The following is a 22,252-nucleotide window of genomic DNA, read 5'->3' as shown; positions in this document are numbered from 1 at the left end:
GTTTCATACAGGTAAAAACATCCCTAATATACATGATCATGAGGGCAAAGTTGCCAATGTTGGAACCATGAGCAAGAACTTTAATCTTCAGTTACTTTGATTGCATTTGGCCTGGGACAAAAGAAGCTGTTAAATGACTTAAGTGTTCATAAATGAAAACAAGACTCTCCAGTTAAACAGTTTAGGATTTGTGACACTGTGGTTGTGTTTGTATCTTGCTGTGGATGAGCATGAGCACCTTTAACACATTTAATGCACCATTAGTGTTTATTTGCTGAATTTGACTGTGTACAGATCTATATACAAATCATTTATAATGTGGCATGCAGAGAAAAGTCATTAAATATTATGGAAATCAAAAGGAGATTCGACAAAGTATTAGTTTAAGGGTGTGCAAGGGTGTAACTTTTATATTGTACTTTTTTATATTTAATTTTGTTTTTAGTTGGATTGTAACACATTAAAAGTCACTGGTTTGATGGCCAGTGATGCTGTATGAGCAGGAGTTAAAACAGAGATGGTTTTATGCACCTTAAAAGATTATCCTTTGCAGAAACTGTGGAGGAGTTTGACAGGCGCAAGAACTTTAACTATCAGTTACTTGGATTGCATTTGGCCTGGGATAAAAGCAGCTGTTAAATGAAGTGTTCACAAATGAAAACAAGACTCTCGGGTTAAACAGTTTAGGTTTTGTGACACTGTGGTTGTGTTTGTATCTTGCTGTGGATCAGCATGAGCACCTTTAACACATTTAATGCACCATTATTGTTTTTTGCTGAATTTGACAGTGTACTGATCTATATACAAATCATTTATAATGTGAGAAAAGTCATTAAACATTATGGAAATTGCACAAAAACACTAAACGCTCAAATCAAAAGAAGATTCAACAAAGTATTAGTTTAAGGGTGTGCATATTAACTTTTTATGATGGCCAGTGATGCTGTATGAGCAGGAGATAAAACAGAGATGGTCCCTGGATTTATGCACGTTAAAAGATTAACGTTTACAGAAACTGTGGAAGAGTTTGTCATGGGGTGTGTAAACTTTTTGCATTAGATTGCACACTGTGCATTTTTAAGCAAAGCAATGGCACACAATGCCCAAAAGTCGGAGTCCCACAGGTGATCTGTATTTTGTGCTCTTGGGTTAAACAGTTTAGATTTTGAGACACTGTGGTTGTGTTTTGTATCTAATGCTGTAGGTCAGCATGAGCACCTTAAACACATTTAATGAACAATTATGAACAAATATATATATATATATATTTACTGTGGTTACATGACAGAAACGGTAGTTACAGGTTACACAAGATTTATCAAACACAGTCAGGGACAATTTTGAATTTCCAATTCACCTCACTTGCATGTCTTTGGACTGTGGGAGGAAACCGGAGCGCCCGGAGGAAACCCACACAGACAGGTAAGAGAACATGCAAACTCTACACAGAAAGAACCCAGGACCTTCTTGCTGTGAGGCGACAGTGCTACCCACCGTGCCTCCCCTTGAAGCAAAGTAATGGAAGTGGGCACAAATGCACAAGTTCCACAGGTGAACTGTATTTTACGCATGTATGCACGCACTGCATGAACTAACGTGTTGCATTAAATAACATGTTGCATGAACAAACGTGTCCTGTATAACTTACCTTGGTGATCGCGAGGACCTCTCCGGTCAGGACGCACGCAGCAACAACAAGGATGCACGCGTAAATCCGCATCGTCTCCCCCAAAATCTCCAGTATCGAACCCACAGAGCAGATCAGAGGATGATGGGACACTGTACACCTGCACGATCACTCCAGAGCTCCCAGTGCAATCACCGACGCGCGCTCACGTACACTTACGCACACATGCACGCGCACCGCACTGTCAGCACAGGGATTCGAACTGCGCGTCATGCGTTACCTCCTGCACACAACACCAACACCGATATGGCTCAACCCTGCCGCCGCGAACACGTCCATCATGTCCATACCAGCCAATCAGAGCCACAGAGGGCGTGGTCAGTCAACAATGCGTGTTTCCAAACAATAGTAATGGAAGCGAGCATGCGCAAATCGAAGGAGCGCTCATTCATTTATGTATTCATTCGTTCATCTTCATGAACACAGGGTCTAAGCCAGGTCAGGAACGACACCTAGGGGCAATTCCGAGCAGCAAATCCACCTGCAGGCATGCATGTGTATGTGAAACGGTAGTGACTCATTACACAAGATGCATCAGTTCACAAGGTTAAATCAAACACAGTCATGGACAATTTAGTGTCTCCAGTTCACCTCACTTGCACGTTTTTGGACTGTGGGAGGAAACCGGAGCACCCGGAGTAAACCCACACAGACACGGAGAGAACATGCAAACTCCACACAGAAAGGACCCGGACCCAGGACCTTCAAACCCAGGACCTTCTTGCTGTGAGGCGACAGTGCTACCCACTTAGCCATCGTGCTGCCCCATGTATTTATGAGGTGGGAGGAAACCGGACTACCTAGTACAAAACATCCACATGGACATGGAGGGAACTTTTCAAACTCCTCTCAGCAAGCAGCTGACTGGAGGTGAGGATTGTACCCAGTTCCTCAAAACCCTGGTGCTGTGTGGCACCCTCACTACCCGCTACATCACTGTCACTATACGGTCAAAAGTACTGCGACAGTATATTATCTAAGCAATAAGGGCCTTGCTCAACAGTGGCAATCTGACAGTGGAGGGGCTTGAACCAGCGACCTTTTGGTTCCCGACTGTTCCCCGTGCACAAAGCAAGCTCTATAAAGACAAGAGGAAAATCTCAGAGCCCTGACTTCAGCCCTACTGAACAGCTCTGGAATGAACCGGAGCCATACACAGCTTAATCTCCATGTGAGTTCCTGTGGGTCATCTAGTTTCCTTCCAGACAGTGACCAGGTGTGAAGATCCAACCCAGGTCCCCAGGATCCAAGTTGTTTGTATTTTCTGTTTACGTGATCTAAACATTCAGCAGCCGGTGGTGCAACTGCTAGAGTCCCACCTCTGGTCAGTGTCCCTGAGGAGTTTGGTATGTTCTTACCTTATGTGTCTGGGTTTCCTAAATATTTTTTTTATTCCCACCTCTCAGAATTATACAGAAGATGGACTGGTTGCTCTAAATTCTGGATCGCACCGGACTCTGACCAGGAACTGGAACTGGTTAATGATCCTGGATGAATAAATGAATGCTGAAACTCTGTGTACTTGTTGTTATTAATCATATTTTCTGTTCTTTTAGCGCCATCTATTGAAACAAAACTTATCTGCACGTTTAGAGAATCTGTTTCCTTTTTATTTCAGTCAGAAACATGAAATCACTTTTTAAAATGTTTATTGTAATTGTTTACATTTACTTAAAAAAGTCTCTGTATTTATTTATTGTACTTTTCTACTTGATGAAAACTATTCTATACTTTTATTATTATTTATAATTTTTTTTTTTTCTGTTATAAGGTTTCATCTGTAGGACATAAAAACAGCATTTGTTTTTCCATGTAATTTATTCCAGATAAAATAATAATAACGTATTATTATTATTTTAGATAATAAATAATAATTACATTAGGAACACATTATTTCTAATAGAATTGTTTATAATAATTATTTTATTCTACTGTATAATTTAATTATTATTTTCAATTCTGTTATAACGGTGTCATCTGTTTTTTTTATTATTATGAAATAACTTAACAACACATAAATAAAAAATTAGGTGATCAAAGTCGGTCATACATAAAAAAAAACATCTAGATAACAACAACAGTTCATTTCGTTTTCATCAACCGCTTCATAATCATAATAACAACAACAATAATAATGATAACAGATAACATTATTAATGACAACAACAAATAATAGTAATAATAATAATAAAAAAATAATAATAATAATAAAAAAAAATAATAATAGTAATAATAGTAATAATAATAGTAATAATAATGATGATGATAATAATAATAATAATAATAATAGTAATAATAATAGTCATGATATAATAATAATAACAATAATAATAATAATTAAACAAATTTTACTATATAATTACTAAAATTACTAAAATAATAGTAATAATAATAATAACAATAATAACAATAATAATAATAAGTTATTTTAAATGAACAATGACATAAGCCACGCCTCTCTGATCGACGCGGATTTCTGATTGGTCAGGAGTGAAACCCGGAAGTGCTGCAGTGTTTGGTACATGTGAGCAGCATGGTTCGGGTAAAGTCGAGGTAAACACTGATGTGTGTTATTGATTATTGATTAGTATTAGTATTGATTCTGTAGGTGTTGAGCGTGGTGTGTGTTGTTGTAGGTACCTGCTGTGTGAGGTGTGTGTATCAGAAGGGAATAATCTGAGGTTTTTGGAGGAGAAAGCGGTGTATCAGGCGGTGAGAGGTGCAGTACAGAAGGCACACGGTGAATACGGAGCCGCTCTCTACAGCATCGGATCTTCAGGTTCTTATGATTTATTCTTCATTCTTTAATGCAGTATTAGAAGAGATTAGGTAATGTACAGACTTTTGGGGCATTTAGTGGTTATTACACTTCGGTAGCTTAGTGATAATTTAGCTCTAATACTATAGAGCTGAAACACTGATTATAAAGTTTAAAGGTAAATTGAGACCCTTGTATTATTATAATTGAATAATAAAATGCATATGTGTACACCTCTACAAATGATACAGTAAGTAAATGCATTACCAAATGTCCCCAATTACAAACAGCCCTAAAATGAAACTGTATTATCTCATGATCTGCAGTGTGGGGAAGTGAAAACGTTCAAAAGAATCACTCAAACCCTAAATAGTTTTGGCTAATTGACCACATGAGTGACCTGGTGTACTATTTTCACTAGATTTTCCCCTCTCCCAGTGTAATGATGCTTAATTCTCCATCATATATGCTGCATGCATCCCTCAGGGACTTCATCATTTACAGAGGAATTAGCTTTTCTTTCTGTATTCCTCCACCCTCACTCAGACAGTAGGTGTCACTGCTCCAGCAGCAAGGATGTGACTTTGAATTCTGCCTTTCCTACCTCATACAGACATCTGTTGTATCTGTAAAAGTGTCTGACCAGGCACATGGCGCCACCGAGACACCAACCTGGCTCTTCTCACAACGTTTCATTGAATATGACAGCTGAATACCTGCAGTCTGTTCAAAGTTGCTTTTTTTCAGTGACGTATGTGAACGCCTACACTGGCATCGTGATTGTGCGGTTCCGGAAAGCCCACTATCGTCTCCTGTGGTCAGCACTGCCCTTCATCACCAGCGTCTGGAGCCAAGGCCAGAAAATACAGTGCTTCTTCAACTGCATACACATTGGAGGTTAGATGTTGTTTTATTACTGTATGTCAGTCATGCCTTGTGCCGAAATCTGTTCCATTTGTGCAACATCACGTTCAACAAAGGGGGCAATTACTTTTTTTTTTTTTTTTTTACGCCAGTTTAGATTTGGATCACTTTAATGACTATGATTTTATTATCAGGGACCATTAGAACGTGTCAGAAGTTTCTTGTTCGGTATGGACGACAGCAGCTGTGTCGGATGCTACCGCTCTGTAAAACCGAAGGTAAAATCTGCACTTTTCTATCCAGTCTGTCAATATAAAGGTGGTGGACAAAATACTAAAAATGTAAACACAGACTTGTGTCTAAATCACAATTTCCTTCACAGCTGGACAGGTCAGTCTGTAAGACTGGATGGTAATGGGCAGCAGTTAGAGTACTGAACTAGTAATCGAAAGGTCGCTGGTTCAAGCCCAATACACTGTCACAGTATTGTAAATCGCTTTAGATAAAAGTGTCAGCTAAATGCAAATGGTCACAAACAGCATTTATCAGCTATATAAAAAGATCTCCAGCAAGTAGCACTGAATTGTGATTAATGAACAATGAGGCAACTAACAGAGTTGAGGTTTTTTAAACCAGGATTGGGTATTTTAGAGAGCACCAGCAATGAGGGAAGAACTGGAAGCTCACTTATAGGAACAGACACTTTACAAGGTCGTTCTTAAATAGCCCAATAAAAAACAGCCTTGGAATGAGGGATTGCAAAACACGTTACTTGAATACAAATAAAATACATTTAAAAAAAAAAAATCTGCCTTTAATTTACTTTATTTAATCCTCACCCTTTTTTGCTGTGCAGCTGAAAAACAAGAAGTGAGAAAAGCGGTGTTAAGCTGTTCTCTAAACAAATTCAGACAGGAGGATGAAGAGGAGGAAATGTAATCGTCCGACTCATCTGTACATGTTATTGTATTATAATTACTTTTTCTTTCACTGTAAATGAGAAATAATTATTGTAAAGTCATAATGTGTTCATAAATGTGAATTTAGAAGTTTTGGTTGTTAATAAAATGGCTTTACACCCCATTTGTACCAAACAGTGTTTTAAAGTTTGAGTGTGATGAAACTGAAGGCGAGAGGAACCATGACAGTGCAGGTCAAAATCTGTGTCTAAAATCACATACTTCCATACTAAACAGTACGCAAGAGTGGGTAGTGTGTCCGAATATTTAGTATAAATTATTTGTTTGTTTATTAGGATTTTAACGTCATGTTTTACACTTTGGTTACATTCATGACAGGAACGGTAGTTACTCATTACACAAGATTCATCAGTTCACAAGGTTATATCGAACCCAGTCATGGACAATTTGGTGTCTCCAGTTCACCTCACTTGCACGTCTTTGGACTGTGGGAGGAAACTGGAGCACCAGGAGTAAACCCACGAAGACACGGGTGGCGACGCGACGTTGGTAAGATGGCAAACATAGTAGGTCTGAAGTTGCATGCATAATGCACACTTGCAAACCGAAAGAGACTCCTGCTTTACCGGCTGAGCAGTGCGCACTGCCTCTAATTTAGTACGTACTGTTTAAGTATGCAATTTCGAACACAGCCAGGGAGTTGAGACTGATGTGGTCTGAGCATGTGCGGAGGAGGGACGAGAGTTCTGTGGGGAGAAGGGTGCAGAGGAGGGGAGAAAGGTGACAGGAACATGTACAAAGAAACTCATGAAGTCTGTGCATAATCATTTATTAATGTTAAGCAACTGAATGTGCAGGATTTACTGACCGATTCCTGCTGAGAAAAAAAGAAAAACTTTAAACAAAAATAGAAATAACATCAAATTCGAGGGAAAAAGCAGACTGCGCCTGTGTGTGTGTTAGTAGGAAGTCCTGATTTCTTTAAGGGGCCTAACCCTCCTACTGATCACCTGTAATGTATGCAAAATAATTTAATTACCCCAAAACAACCCCACACACTCAACACAAGATTTGCTAGCAGATTCATTAGCACTGAACTGGTGCAGAATCGATCGGATGAATCTGGTTCCTGTTAATAAGCTAACAGTGAGTGGAACTGACTATACTGTCCAATCACGAATACATTCTTCCTTTAGCATGTTCTCTCAGTCTATTCATACCCAGTTCCCAGCTGTATCTCAAAGAAAAAAACAAAACAAATCAGGACTTGCCAATCGGAACTGAAATGCAGACCAAAAGGAATCAAAAGTAATGGTTTCATTCATGAAACGAATACACACGTGAATACAAACTGCATACAACAAAAACCAGGAGTAGATTCTGAAAATAAGGATGCGGAAGGAGAAATAAGAAGTAGAAACTGCAGCACTGTGAACCTGAAGGTCATTTTAAACACCGGATACATCAGATCTAAAAGTAATGTGGACATGCTGATTAGCTCTGTTTATCTAGCTACGTACGTGGGTGTTGAGAGGGGTTCAGAGGTGACCTGAAGGGGGTTTGGATACCGGCAGCTGGCTGACTGCTTTCCATACAAACCTTCAACCATCACCTCTGAACACCGAACCCAAGAACCTCCACGGCTTTAATATTGCTGATACACGTGTATGGTCCAGAGCTGCACTGGAGCATCGTGGTTTTTTTTGGGTTTTTTTTTTTTTTAAACTTTAAAGTTAATTTAAAGTTTTAATTAACTTTAAAAAGTCTGAGAATGCAACTAAAGTGACAAACGTTCAAGTAAGAACGAGCAGGAAAGTGCATGATGTCTTCTAATCAGTCTACAGTGACGTACGTCGGTAATACTGGTACCACTCGGTTTAATTTGTATGTTTGGCTAAATCACCGGAGCTTCATTTAAGGTCTAAGCTAAACTAAACTATCAAGGAGGAGCAAACAGGACAGAGAAGGGAAACAGAATCAGGAAGAGCGAGGTGTGAAGTGTTGATCTGCAGCCTGGGTTACTTCGTGTGAACCATGGAGGTGCTGAATAGAAGCTTCTGCTTTTTCTTCTTTTTCTTCCCACCTTTCTCATCTGTAAAGAAAAGCACCAGATGTTATTTTTCGATAATTTGGACCTTTTCAAAACACGCTTTGTTTAAAGAAACAAGGCGGAGGACTGACCGGAGGCGGGAGGAGCCTCGGCAGGAGCCGGGGGTTTGTGGTCTAGCTGCAGCATCGCCGCCTCCACCGCCTGACTGAAGGAGTTCTGGAAGTTGGGAACCGGCACGCGGTCCGAGCCGTCGCTCTCTCCGTCGCTGTCGGCAGCTGGAGGAGCCAGGAACATATCTGCAGAGCAGAAGGAATTATTTTGTAGAAGAAACATCATCCTCTGACAGGCTACTATAATCTCTTTACTGTTGGACATCACTGTACAGTACACAACGCATCCAAATCCAGAACTATCCGTTCCGTATTGTACACTTCTGGTTGCACAAGGGTACCAGCGTCAGTGGGAGTCGCTATAGGTGAGGCTGTGACTACAAGACATCGAGAGCAAATGTGCCGTGTTGGCTGTAACGGTCGCTTGTGTGGCGCAGCACCACCTGTAGTGGATGCGTCCCAAATCCCACTTTCTTTCCCTTATACAGTGTGCATAACCACCACCACCAGTGTGCAGCGGACGCGTCCCAAATCACGCTCATTCCCCTTAACAGTATACATACCACCACCGTCAGTCTGTAGCCGCCAGGCCAGTCGATTTAGCAGATGCTTTTATCCAAAGCAACTTAGTGCTGTGACAGTATACTGTCTAAGCAATTGAGGGTTAAGGGCCTTGCTCAAGGGCCCAACGGTGGCAACCTTGCAGTGATGTGGCTTGAACCGGTGACCTTTTGATTACTAGTCCAGTACCTTAACCACTAGGCTACAACTAAGATTAGAACAAGGAACTGTGTGCGGTGGTGGGTCAAGTGCTTGGGAGGTTTGAGTTTTTAAATGCAATCTGATGTTCTGGCCCGACTGCAAGTCACCAGTAAAAACCGTAAAAAGGTTTATTCAAGATTGGAACGGACCAAATGAATTTGGGATTTATAGAGGTTTGTTTACAGGTTCTGCAAATGCCTTAAACAAGAAAAATGCATTGTGCATTGCAGCTTTAAAACACAAAACACATAAAAATCAAGTCAACCGATGCAGGTGGAACAGCGGGATATTCCACTAGCACACCAGCGCTGGGATACTGTGGGGAAAGTGGGTTACTAACTAATCTCAGCTGCATTTTTGACATTTGACTGTGTCTGTGGGGAGGACTGATTGAATAAGTTAGTCATGACTGCTGCGACTGCGGCCTCTGCTGGCTGGTTGAGGAGCTGCGCGAAGATAGTGAATAATGAATAACAGTGCATGACTTCCGTACATGATAATGATCCCTGCGTGATCCCGCCTCATGCAGGTGATAAGAAGCGGATGACGCCTTTATCCAAAGCAACTTACAGTACACTTACAGTATACAGTCTGAGCAATCAAGGGTTAAGGGCCTTGCTCAAGGGCCCACCAGCAGCAACCTGGCAGTAGTGGGGCTTGAACCAGCGACCTTCATATTACTAGTCCAGTACCTTAACCACTAGGCTACGGCTTACCCGATAGTACACACTTGACAGAGGAGGTGTGTGTGTTAGGTCAGGGTCTGCAGCAGCACTGGAGGACAAACGACTAGGGAATTGGATATGACTAGATCGGAATAAAATGGGGGGCGGCATGCAGATACTTTTCTTGTTGACGTTAGACACACGAAAGCCAGAAATTTGGTTCAGCGTATCATTATAACCACAGGTTTATACATTCTAGTCCGTTCACCTTTCTTTGGTGCAGTTTTCGGCCAAACATCCACGCGGGCTTTTCCATCTCTCAGCATCTATACAAGAAACCACGGAGAACATTAAATTAATCAGACCCTTCATATAAAACAAGCAAGTACCCAAAGGTAGGAGAGACGGAGACGTACCTGGGCGAAGGACATGCAGGGCGAGTCCTCTTCCACACTGCCCACACTGCAGGACAGACTGGTCTCACTCAGACTGGGGAACATCGCAACATCTGGAACATGAAGTTCAAGAAGATTAAACCATCTGTGTGTTCTGAATCAGCACTGCTTTGAATGATATGTAAATGATGTGGTCAAAAGTATGTGTCCACCAATCCTAACTATCAAGTTCAGCCACACTAATTGAGAGGCTTCCAACTTTGTATTCATTGACTTTTCCCCCAAACTCTTCTGGTGTGAAGGAACAGCAGTGGCCTGCACAGAGCCCTCATCTCAAACCCACTGACCGACATCGATTGTAAGCCAGACCTTCAACCTTCAGCTAGTTTGAATGAATCAATTCCCACAGACACAGGTGTCCACTAGGGCAGATGAGAAGTGTTACCTGAGGCAGGGCTGCTGCTGAGAGGAGACGAGGGTCCCACCAGGAATTCGGGCTGCTGAGTTGTAGGGCCGTTATACGGCGGAGAGCTGAATGCTGGGAACTGCTGGAGGTTCTCCAGCCCAATGTGCACCTCCGGGTCTAGACAAGGAGGTGAAGGGAAACAAATAGAGAACGTTTATTAAGTATCATCAAGTAGAAGCAAACAGATCCATCTCTGTTGTATAATAAATACGGCTGTCGCACGATTAAATTTTTAATCGAGATTAAGAACCAAATTAATCACGATTAATCAACTACAAAAATAACTAAGCAAAAATTATGCACATTATTGCAAGAAAATGTTTTTTAAAAATAAAATAAAATGATACAATTATTAAATCTAAATTATTTTTAGAAAGCCATCCAATGCCTATATAGAGTTGTTAACAGCTCCCATCTTACAGCCAGTTATTTAAAATGACAAGTCTGTTCACATTATCTGGTAAAAGTGACTGAGCATCTTTTCCTGTTCGTAACCCTGCCACTGAAAACAGGCGCTCAGGGTCCTACAATCAACCATTTCTAGATGCAACACGTATAACGTCATGTAGACCCACATCGTTAACTATGTTAAAGCGTTTATACAGTCTATTGTGATCCACTTAACACCAGTGTTTGTAATGTTCCCATGACGTGTTCACTCCATTGGGGTTTCCATCCAAATTCATCTGAAATAAAGTTAGACCGAGTCCGAACTCATTTAGCCAGTAACGCATAACCGTGCACGCAGATGCTGACGAGACAAATCTGTGCTCTGACCAAAGATGATATTCAAGCGTCAATTAATAACTTTAATTTTGTCTAGTGATGATTTCTCACGCTTTTTGAAAACAAAAATGATTTAAAATACCCGATATTTCACGATATGTAGCAGCAGCAGCTCGAGTAATTTGTACCTCACGACCGCAAACTGGAAAAAGACCCGTGTTATCGCAATACAGCATAAACGCAACATTGCTGTGTTAAAGCAGCACAAATTACCACAGTGACGTATGTTTTAAGTGGCACAAACATAGCCCAATAAAAATAATTTGATTTAAAATTTTAATACATTAATCGCGGTAGCCCTAATAATAAACCATGTAAACCAGTAATCGTTCATAATTCATATGCTTGTATGCTTAAAAGTGCAGGATTTTCCCACACCGCTTTAATATAATACGATGCTAGCCATTTAGAGAAGGAGTCTGTCATGTTTTTATTTGTGACTAAGGATAAAGTGTTGAGCAGGTAAAACAGTAAAAACAAGCCAGTCCGGCAGACTCGAACCTTTACTCACATTTCCCTTGCTTCCTGTTCTCCTCTATCTCGATCCTCTTCTCTCTCCTCTTCTCCTCCCTGGCTTTCTTCTGCCTCATGCGCCTCCTGCGCTCCAGATCATCTACGAAAGATGGGAAGCCAAATTTAAGCTATACATCGTCGACATGCTTGTGAGTCACAGTCACAGCAGGAAAGGTTTAATCCAAGGCTAAACAGGCTTGTACCTTGGAAGCTGTCCAGCGTCTCTTTGGAGAGGACGGGTGGCTGAAGGCTGAGCTCACAGATGCTGAACTCACAGGTCAGGGGCAGGTGAGACAGGTAGCGATGGCGGCGACGAACATCCTACAGAACAAATAATGAATGATTAAATCTACTCCAATATCAATAGAGTGTAGTCATGCCATATATTATTCAATTATTTATTTATTAGGATTTTAACGTCATGTTTTACACTGTGGTTACAAGATTCATCAGTTCAAGACTTTAAATGTCAAACACAGTCATGGACAATTTTGTATCTCCAATTCACCTCACTTGCACGTCTTTGCGCTGTGGGAGGAAACCGGAGCACCCGGAGGAAACCCACACAGACACGGGAAGAACATGCAAACTCCACACAGAAAGAACCCAGACCGTCCCACCTGGCACTTAAACCCAGGACCTTCTTACTGTGAGGCTGCTGATGTTTTATATTATGAATCACATTCTTTTTGCACCCCCCCCCTCCCAATTTAGTCATATCCAATTACCCAATTTGTATTTAGTAAGACACGCCCCCCTACAACACATGCTGTAGCCAACTGCTTCTTTTTGTAATTTCAGCAGATATGAGGAACCCTTTCAGCCTCCCTCCCTCTGACCAGCCAATCACAGTCCGTGTAGCTGTATGACCAACCGCCTCAATTACAAATTATTTTATTCCCCCCAATGTGAGAAAAACTCTCAAACACCACACTGAGCGCTACTTAGATGCATTTTACGTTATCCTACGCTCCCGAGAAGAAGGCATGTTTAAATTCTTAGATACCATAACATGCTCTTACCTTGGTTTGAATGGCCTGAGGCTAACTGTGTTAGTTTATTAAGCTAAAACTGCGGTGACGTAATCGCTTTATAAGTCTGATGTCTTATTAGATTCCTCTCAGCTGCCTAGGTAGGCAGTAGACAGCAAGGCATCTCACTAGGTTTTTAAACAGACCCACCTCGTTCACCGTGTGTCCCTCTATCTCCACTACAGAAGCAGTGATGGACTGAGGACTGTTCTCCAGGCTCCCATACTCCCTCAGCAAACAGCGGACGTTCACCGGGTGCAGGAACATCTGCTGGCCGTCCTCCGCTATCAACAGGAAGTGGATAATACATTAGTGCTGCTTTAAACAGTACATGACTTTAGTTTTACTGACACACAAACATCTATCTGTCTGTCTATCCATCCATCCATCCATGTTTTATAACTCGTGAGTTATATTCACGGCAGGAAAGGTTTATGTGGGTGCTTGTATCCGTTACGTGGTCTCCGATATCATATGTATATTAAAGCAATAAGCCACGAGAGACCGTGCCTAAAAGCGGAGTGCCTCAAACGTCTTTCCCAGTCATCTCGAGTGGCTTATTGCTTTTATAAAACGGCGGTCAACATAAAATATAATAAAATACAAATGTTCAATTTATAAATGTTTTTATTTACAAAAAGCATTTTTCCGCGAAATCAGGTAGTCTGTTAACAGTGTTGCTAGGCAAGATGAGGGCAACATGACATTCGCAATAACCAAGTTTGTACTTTTTCTTTTCAGTGGCGTATTAATATGGAATGATGTGAGGTGGTCATAGGTGTGCGTTTATCGGGGATTTTACAACGGCTTCGAACGCAGCTCAGCCAATCAGATTTTAGGACCGGAACTATCCGTTTTATAATCCTAATTTAGTGATTGTAATGAAGTTCAAAAGCTTTTCTGTTTTTCCAAGGTTAAAAATGTCTTTCGTTGTTCCAGCTATGGAGAATTTTAGTCTTTCCCCTTGGTATTTAGGGCACTCAGTTAGTATGTGTAGGAGTGTGTAAGTCTGGAGTGTCCAATGCAACATCTAGAGTAGATAACTTGATCTTTACGTTTTCCTGGTGGATTTTTAAGTCAGGGTATATTTCACAAAGCTTGTTCTGTGCTAATGTGTTCCATTCGGTCTGCCACATATACAGGGGTTGGACAAAATAACTGAAACACCTGGTTTTAGACCACAATAATTTATTAGTATGGTGTAGGGCCTCCTTTTGCGGCCAATACAGCGTCAATTGGTCTTGGAAATGACATATACAAGTCCTGCACAGTGGTCAGAGGGATTTTAAGCCATTCTTCTTGCAGGATAGTGGCCAGGTCACTACGTGATGCTGGTGGAGGAAAACGTTTCCTGACTCGCTTCTCCAAAACACCCCAAAGTGGCTCAATAATATTTAGATCTGGTGACTGTGCAGGCCATGGGAGATGTTCAACTTCACTTTCATGTTCATCAAACCAATCTTTCACCAGTCTTGCTGTGTGTATTGGTGCATTGTCATCCTGATACACGGCACCGCCATTGGATGCACATGGTCCTCCAGAATGGTTCGGTAGTCCTTGGCAGTGACGCGCCCATCTAGCACAAGTATTGGGCCGAGGGAATGCCATGATATGGCAGCCCAAACCATCACTGATCCACCCCCATGCTTCACTCTGGGCATGCAACAGTCTGGGTGGTACGCTTCTTTGGGGCTTCTCCACACCGTAACTCTCCCGGATGTGGGGAAAACAGTAAAGGTGGACTCATCAGAGAACAATACATGTTTCACATTGTCCACAGCCCAAGATTTGCGCTCCTTGCACCATTGAAACCGACGTTTGGCATCGGCACGAGTGACCAAAGGTTTGGCTATAGCAGCCCGGCCGTGTATATTGACCCTGTGGAGCTCCGACGGACAGTTCTGGTGGAAACAGGAGAGTTGAGGTGCACATTTAATTCTGCCGTGATTTGGGCAGCCGTGGTTTTATGTTTTTTGGATACAATCCGGGTTAGCACCCGAACATCCCTTTCAGACAGCTTCCTCTTGCGTCCACAGTTAATCCTGTCGGATGTGGTTTGTCCTTCTTGGTGGTATGCTGACATTACCCTGGATACCGTGGCTCTTGATACATCACAAAGACTTGCTGTCTTGGTCACAGATGCGCCAGCAAGACGTGCACCAACAATTTGTCCTCTTTTGAACTCTGGTATGTCACCCATAATGTTGTGTGCATTGCAATATTTTGAGCAAAACTGTGCTCTTACCCTGCTAATTGAACCTTCACACTCTGCTCTTACTGGTGCAATGTGCAATTAATGAAGATTGGCCACCAGACTGGTCCAATTTAGCCATGAAACCTCCCACACTAAAATGACAGGTGTTTCAGTTTCATTGTCCAACCCCTGTATATATATATATATTTTCACTAGAGGTATGAACACACACAAACAAACACAAACCTTGGTAGAAGTAGTAGTATGGACCATGCTGAGAGTTTGGTAGCAGTCCAGCCTCACTGTTATGGGTTTCCCTACTGGCCTGGTCCGCCAGCTCTGGCGCATCTTGCACTTCCTGCTCGGGCAAATCCTCTGGCAGGATGTCAGGAAGTTCCTGTACCTCGTCGTCAAACGCTGAAGCGTACTGGAGAATGGGCTGCGAACATGAAGAGCAGGTTAGGTGAGTAGAACATGCATAAAAATACTCTATTATTTCAAAAGCCATTGTTCAGTCTGATCCAGCTCTTTCAATCTGACCACTAATCTTTTCAAAGTGCTGCCAACGAGATGAACTGTTGAAATGAATTTTGGGCACTCGGGTGGGGCAGCGGTAAAACACACTAGCACACCAGAGCTGACATTTCGAACTCGTTGGTTCGTCCAGCAGGCTGGGCACCCACATGAACTGTTTAAGTGTTTGGATGTTGTTCTACGGCGGTGCCGGACAGGACCTAATAACTGACGTAATTACGACCTCTGCTGGCTGACTGACGGCGCTGCACAGAGACGGGGAATAATGCATCGATCAGGGTGTGGTTCTCCGTACACAAAGCCGATCCGCAGTGACGGTGAGCGGAGATCGTGTTTACCTTGGTGTTAGTGAGGTGGTTGACGGCCACGTCGGCAGAGGGACAGTCATCCAAGGAGAGTTTGGTCATATCCGCTCCCTCCAGACTGCTTTTATGCTGACCGTTCCTCTCCAGCAGCTTGTCCTCTCGCTCCTGCACAGACAAGGTCAGATGAGTGCTGCATGATTTGCGTACGGTCCGGATCTTGTCTTAAGAGGTACTGACAATTTAGCCAGAGAACTTAATCACTACCGACAGAGAAAATGAGACTGAGCTCACACATCACCCTAGCAAGACAAGCAGCACGTCTGAGGGGAGGGGATCATTACCGCTGCAATAGGTGACCTCAGCTGTCTGGTGTAGTGTTTAACACCATGTTCATGGCAGGACGGGCCATGTACAGTGATTTGTATTTTATTCGCTAATCTGTTTTATTTAGTGACGCTGGTTTGAGGGAAACTAAAAAGCTGAAACTCCGAGGTGGTGGGTCAGCACGTTGGAGGTCACCCGAGCGCCTGTGCGGACGGAATCTGAATAGATATTCTCACGAGTTTGATTGTGAGGGTGTGTATAACGAACCTGCAGCTGCAGTAAGGCGCTCTGTATGAAGCAGGCCTGAGGATCATCCTGTTCCTGCTGCAGCTGAGCTCTCAGTGCTGCTCTCTCCTCAGCCAGCAAACCCAGAACCTGCGCCTGAGAGGCCAACAGGAGCTTGGAGTACGAGCTCAGACGCACGTCTGGAAGACGAGACAAGGCTAGATAATGAGCTTCACCTACACGTTTACACACGTTTGAACAAGCTTCACAGATCATGTCCTGACCATTCACAAACAAAGTCTATATCAGTGGTCCCCAAACACTGTGCCGCGGACCGGTACCGGTGCGTGGGCCATTTATTACCGGGCCGCACAGAAAGAATGAATAATTAAAGATCATCACTCGCCTCCGAAGCGGATGGGCTCCTCCACTTTAACCCACTGGGAGCTGGGCAGTGCCACCAGTACGCCTTTCTCTCTGCGCATCAGACGCATGGTGATAACGTCACCGGGCACGTACTGATGCGTCTCCATAGCAACAACACTGGAAAAAAAATAAGTTTTGATGAAGACGCTGTTATAAACCACTGATTTGTGTTCTCAAATCTTGAACTGGACTGAGACACAGACAATAAACTGATGATACTCGAATTCAGATGTAGTATTGTATGAAAAATTTAAGTGTAATTAAAAGAAGTAAAAAAAGATCAAGAAACGGAGGAACACACTAATTCGCTCCCAGTTTAGCGTATTCATTTTGTCTTCCGCTGCTGGGGGAGCCCCGATTGCAGTTGACGCCTCCTCCGACCCGCACACAGCCCTTAACGGAACCCTTTTTCACCCATGCATTCTGCACAGGTGCCTCTCTATCTGCTAATCAAGGTCCTTACACAGTTACCCCTTTTCCACCAAAAAAAACCGTGGTTCTTGAACCGGTTCTGTTCAGGTTTCTCTGAACCTTGGTGTTCTGTAGAGAACCGACGCACGTTTCCACCAGTTTTTGAGAACCAAGCAGCGTCATCATCGGTGGGCGTTACTTACTAAGAGTTAAGAGCAGTAATATCATGGCGGAGTGTGTGGATTATGTGCGAGCATTTGTGCTGCTGTTACAGATGTTTGTGTTTATGTAAAAAGCGTCGATCTAACAATCGGTGATAAGAAGACGTGACGTTTATCTGAGTTGTTGTTTTCTTTAGTTTATTGACGTGAGAGGAGTTTTGCGCTTCGGTTTCACCGCGACTCTCGGCGCAAATAGCCGATTTGCTCAGCGCTCGGCTCGAGCGCTGAAACATCATTAAAGTTCCACAACATGAACATTAATCTGTGTGAAATAACCATCAAATCCACTCTAAAGTACCACATGTATCCGTGTTTAGCTGGATTTACTTCACGTGTGGTGTTATGCAGCTCGGGGAGTTGAAAAAGCTTCACGCTTTATTTTTCACGTCAAGCGTGTTTCGTTCTGTCCGGGTCACTTTTATCTCGTAATATCACACAGTTCATCTTTTTAACTGCGCTTTGAAAATATCAGCGGCAAACTGGCTCGAAATGTAATCAGGTGAAGTTTAAAAGATAAAAATGCAGCGATAAGCTCCATATGAGACTCCAGCGGACGGCATTGTTGCTAACGCGCTATGCTGTACAACATGACGCGCCCACTGACGGACTGAAAAACCAAGTATTCTGTGGTGCCAGATTGGCCCGCTAGTTCACTGTCTGGAACCTCTTTTTTCCAGTGGAAACACACGGAACCGGTTCAAAATCAAGTTCGGGAACCGGAACGGGCTCCGTGCCGCGTCGGTGGAAAAGGGGTAAGCGTTTGAAGACCCGACCCACTTAGTCTGCTGTAGGCACTGCCAATTATGCCCGCTAGATGGCAGAATATTGTAACTGACTGAGAAGATTCGTCTTTGAACATTATTCCGATTACATTTTTTACTTAGTTGTTTTATTAAATCACTAGACAGCGCTCAGTGTGTTCGTGCTTTTAGCATGTTCTCCATGCTATACTTAATCTATTTACTAATTGTAGGATAAAGACTCAGTCCTCAGACCTCATATACAGCTTATCTTCCACTTAGAAACCTTGTATAAATAAAAACAAAAGGTGCCCGAGATGGACCAAAACACATCGAGTAGTTAAGTGTGTGTGTGTTACTAGATTCCCCCCCCCCCCCCCCCAATTCTACCACTCAAACTGAAGAGTATTTGCCAGAGTACTGAGTAAGAAATAACAGCATCCTTTTCCTGATCCTGTACAGTACTGTACTGACCTCTTAAGGTCTGCGCTGTGCACAGACTCGTAGCAGATGGGACACTTGGACCAGGTCTTCTCGCTCAGAGACAGGTAGTGCAGCATGCACGGCCAGCAGTAGATGTGGCCACAGCGGGTGATGTGAGCTGCCACCGGTGGATACAGGCAGATCGGACATGAGGGCACCTCGTGGCTGTAGATGCGCTGTCGGAAAGAGGAAGAACGTTGGAGCGAGACTGAAACGACGACTTCTGAAACGAGGATGCACGTTTTAATGGACGCTTCTCGCTTACCACTTGCTGCACACAGTCCCAGCTGACCAGGGTGTCCGGGTCGGTGAAGTGAGCCTGGTAGTCCTGGTCATCGATCACCACAAACTGGCAACTGCAGAGATAGAGCAAGCAAACGCTGGGTTGAACACGGAGGACGCTTGAGCTTTTTGGATGTGAGGCATCACATTGTTTACATTTTCTTGTCATGTTTTGCCACTAGTGTCCTCCATAAATCAGGTAAAAAAAAAAACTATTACATTTAAATTACAAATCTAAGTGGCTCATTAACAGATATTTAATAGCGCTGCATCTTCACACACCGAGACGATCATACTCACTTGGCCTGGAGGAACAGCTCCTTGTTGAAGGGCTTGTGCTTATGGCCCCACTTGTTGCGCCGCCCCCAGTACGTATGGCCGTCGTTTCCGAAGCCGGCGTGGCCTCCGCGCGGCTCAAACGTAAAATTGAGCAGGTGATTGAGACTGATCTTCTTGGGTCCAGAAAACTGAGCCGGGCTAAACTCGGCCCGGTGCGTCTCGACTACCTGAGAAAGAAAATGTACGGCTTATGAACTGACCCAACTTCACTGCACCGGTCACCTGTGCGCATTTGAAGCTGCTATTCAGCCTAAATCAGAACTTTCCGTGGTCAGGGTCATGGCGAGGTAGTTGGCGTACCAGTAGAACCGGACCCAGCACAACCCTGACCAGGATAATGTAGTAAATGAAAATAAAATGAGATCATGAGTATTCTGTTTGCTTACCTCTTCTCTTCTCCCACCGCCCATGAGCCCACCCTGTCTGCCACCTCCTCCTCCTCTCTGAGGGGGTCTCTTGTCGAAATTCTTGCCTTTCTGTGGGTGGGTGCGGCGGGGGCCTGGAAAACTCTCTGCTTTGAGGAAGGCAGGCTCCCGCTTACGACTGTAGCGCTTGGAGCCGCCATTATTCTTAGTATCTAAGGAGACAAAGAGAGACATTCTAAATCAACCCAAAGGTGTTAAATGGGGTTGAGATTCCTTCACAACAAACTAACCAAACCTTCTTCATGGACCTCCTTCATGGACTTTTGTCCATATGTATGTATTAATTTATTTGGGTTTTCACACCATGTTTAAACCATTATATTTATGTCTACATATAACATATGTACACAGACAGATGCCATACAAATTTACTTTAATAGTTTTTAGACACTTTATACTGGTTCTTTTACACTTTGAATCTTTTCACTGTGGTACAGAAAAATGTGTGGCTAAAATGACTCACCGGTCTTGTATATGCGTTTATATATACACAATGTGCCATAAAATGATTTGTTTAGGAAGAACGTTGAACTTTGTTGTGCTTTATGGGACACTCGAGATAAGAGCACACATGGGTGTTGACTGCTTTGCTCTAATATATAATCCAAAACACTGACACCAAACCAGCTAATTTAAATACATATATTAAAATAATAATCATACCGACTACATAAGTAGGACTTGAAAGTTCATTTATTTCCCCTTATAAGGCTGTGAATGTTTCACTTGGGTGATGTGAACGAGCTCAGAACAAGAATAGCTGCTGAGCACCAGTTCAAACTTAAGTGTCTCTCTGGTCCAAAATAATATAAATATATATTCACTGTACAAACAAAACAATTAGATAAGATCATGGTCAGGTCATTCTTGAAAGCCCTTTAGGGTGACTAAATTAAGGCGATTCTGCAAATTCTGCATTTAAAAAGTTTGCTTGGCGGCACGGCACGGCGGCTCGGTGGGTAGCACTGTCGCCTCACAGCAAGAAGGTCCTGGGTTCGATCCCCAAGTGAGGCAATCCGGGTCCTTTCTGTGTGGAGTTTGCATGTTCTCCCCGTGTCCGTGTGGGTTTCCTCCGGGAGCTCCGGTTTCCTCCCACAGTCCAAAGACGTGCAAGTGAGGTGAATTGGAGATACAAACTTGTCCATGACTGTTTGATATTTAACTTGTGAGCTGATGAATCTTGTGTAATGAGTAACTACCGTTTCTGTCATGAATGTAATCAAAGTGTTCAAAATATGACGTTAAAATCCTAATAAACAAACAAATAATAAGTTTGACATGCACAGATATTTACGTTGTCCATTTTTGTATTAATTAAACGAATGCATACCCAACTAAACTGACATTTATTCCTAATATTAAAAAATGTATATAAAACTCAAATAGAAGAGCATGAAAAATGCTATTAGGAAAACATGATGTTTAAAAATAGTCAAATATAGAAAAAGAAAGTCAAGATCGATTTATAAAATGTGTTTTTAAAAATAAGTTAACAAAACAGAATACTTTAAATATGTTAACCTTTTTTGATTGATGGGAATACTAACAAATATTTACTTTTAAAACTCCGAAGACTAACGAAGGCTGAATACCAAATACCTCCTCGCTGCCTATCACTGTGGTCTACATAGTGTACAAGAGTAGAATAAATTAGCCCTAAACTAGTGCACTACAGATCTTCAACTGTGCCATTTGGAACACGACCCAAACTCAGGCCTACTAACGTCATCGCAGGCGATCCAAACAACAACATGCCGTGATACTGACAGTCCAGATAAAACAATAACAAATAACACAAACACATTCAAAACACACAAAACATAATAAAGTAATAAAGTGTGAATCTGTACCAGTTTTGGGTTTAGACTCTCCGGGCGTCGGGCCTGTAGAGCTGGATCTGGGCTGGTTCTTCTCCATGTCGGTACAGCTGAGTGAAACGTTGAGACCGGGCTCCGGGGACAGAGCAGCCGAGCTCTGTAGCATTAAACGGGGCAGAAACGGAGATGAGCGGGTTGTTGTGAGTGCGGGTCAGGCAGCGAAGGCCCTGGTTCATGTCTGTGAGACGCGGAGGCTCCATCACGGCTTCATCCTGAACACCAACAACACGGAGAAAAACAAGAGACACAAAACTAATGTCTCACTGCAGCAACACACAACCGAGCTCAAACAGCGGGGTCTAAGCCCCTAACAAACACTCTAATCCCCCCGGAGCGGGAGCCGCTGCGCCCCTCGGAGCGTTATCCGCTCTCCAACGCTGGAAAACGGAAGAATTTTTGGGTTTTTAGGCCCAAATGTTCCTCAAAACACGAACCGAATCTCTCTTGTGGCGACAGGTC

At 42.9% G+C, this 22,252-nt stretch overlaps 3 protein-coding genes across 3 annotated transcripts in view; 1 reads left to right on the top strand and 2 right to left on the bottom strand.

Moving 5' to 3' along the window:
- Nucleotides 1–1,807, bottom strand: part of olfml2a (olfactomedin-like 2A) — a 36,635-nt gene extending 34,828 nt beyond the window's left edge. Inside the window, exon 1 of the mRNA XM_062999481.1 lies at nt 1,649–1,807. Coding sequence (XP_062855551.1) covers nt 1,649–1,720 — 72 coding nt within the window. The 5' untranslated portion in view covers nt 1,721–1,807. The remainder of the gene's footprint in view (nt 1–1,648) is intronic.
- A 2,377-nt stretch (nt 1,808–4,184) lies between these two features.
- On the top strand, nt 4,185–6,392 carry pop5 (POP5 homolog, ribonuclease P/MRP subunit). The gene is made up of 5 exons (XM_062999591.1): nt 4,185–4,240; nt 4,324–4,466; nt 5,193–5,342; nt 5,504–5,587; nt 6,166–6,392. The coding sequence occupies exons 1-5, from the start codon at nt 4,221–4,223 to the stop codon at nt 6,246–6,248; spliced, it is 480 nt and encodes a 159-aa protein (XP_062855661.1). The 5' UTR covers nt 4,185–4,220; the 3' UTR covers nt 6,249–6,392.
- A 649-nt stretch (nt 6,393–7,041) lies between these two features.
- On the bottom strand, nt 7,042–22,245 carry rnf10 (ring finger protein 10). Its single transcript, XM_062999469.1, has 17 exons — nt 21,767–22,245; nt 19,878–20,068; nt 19,453–19,658; nt 19,136–19,226; nt 18,862–19,046; nt 16,996–17,132; nt 16,632–16,789; nt 16,074–16,205; nt 15,448–15,640; nt 13,158–13,291; nt 12,180–12,297; nt 11,975–12,076; nt 10,657–10,794; nt 10,233–10,324; nt 10,085–10,142; nt 8,411–8,575; nt 7,042–8,321 (listed from the first exon to the last, which is right to left on the bottom strand). The coding sequence occupies exons 1-17, from the start codon at nt 21,897–21,899 to the stop codon at nt 8,248–8,250; spliced, it is 2,307 nt and encodes a 768-aa protein (XP_062855539.1). The 5' UTR covers nt 21,900–22,245; the 3' UTR covers nt 7,042–8,247.
- Nucleotides 22,246–22,252: the final 7 nt, after the last annotated feature.

This window comes from Trichomycterus rosablanca, chromosome 7 (assembly GCF_030014385.1).
Source record: "Trichomycterus rosablanca isolate fTriRos1 chromosome 7, fTriRos1.hap1, whole genome shotgun sequence".
Taxonomy (NCBI): domain Eukaryota; kingdom Metazoa; phylum Chordata; class Actinopteri; order Siluriformes; family Trichomycteridae; genus Trichomycterus; species Trichomycterus rosablanca.
Note: the sequence above shows the minus strand (reverse complement) of the source record. Positions and strands in the feature narration are given on the sequence as shown.

What these genes read in the sequence shown, in the direction of transcription:
- pop5 (XM_062999591.1), top strand. Translation starts at nt 4,221, where the DNA reads ATGGTTCGGGTAAAGTCGAG. An exon ending in CAACTGCATACACATTGGAG is followed by an intron (nt 5,343 to 5,503) that starts GTTAGATGTTGT and finishes TTTTATTATCAG; the next exon opens with GGACCATTAGAACGTGTCAG. An exon ending in ACCGCTCTGTAAAACCGAAG is followed by an intron (nt 5,588 to 6,165) that starts GTAAAATCTGCA and finishes TTTGCTGTGCAG; the next exon opens with CTGAAAAACAAGAAGTGAGA.
- rnf10 (XM_062999469.1), bottom strand. Translation starts at nt 21,899, where the DNA reads ATGCTACAGAGCTCGGCTGCTCTGTCCCCGGAGCCCGGTCTCAACGTT. An exon ending in ACCACCTCACTAACACCAAG is followed by an intron (nt 15,641 to 16,073) that starts GTAAACACGATC and finishes TCATGTTCGCAG; the next exon opens with CCCATTCTCCAGTACGCTTC. An exon ending in GAACAGGAAGCAAGGGAAAT is followed by an intron (nt 10,795 to 11,974) that starts GTGAGTAAAGGT and finishes CTCCTTGTCTAG; the next exon opens with ACCCGGAGGTGCACATTGGG.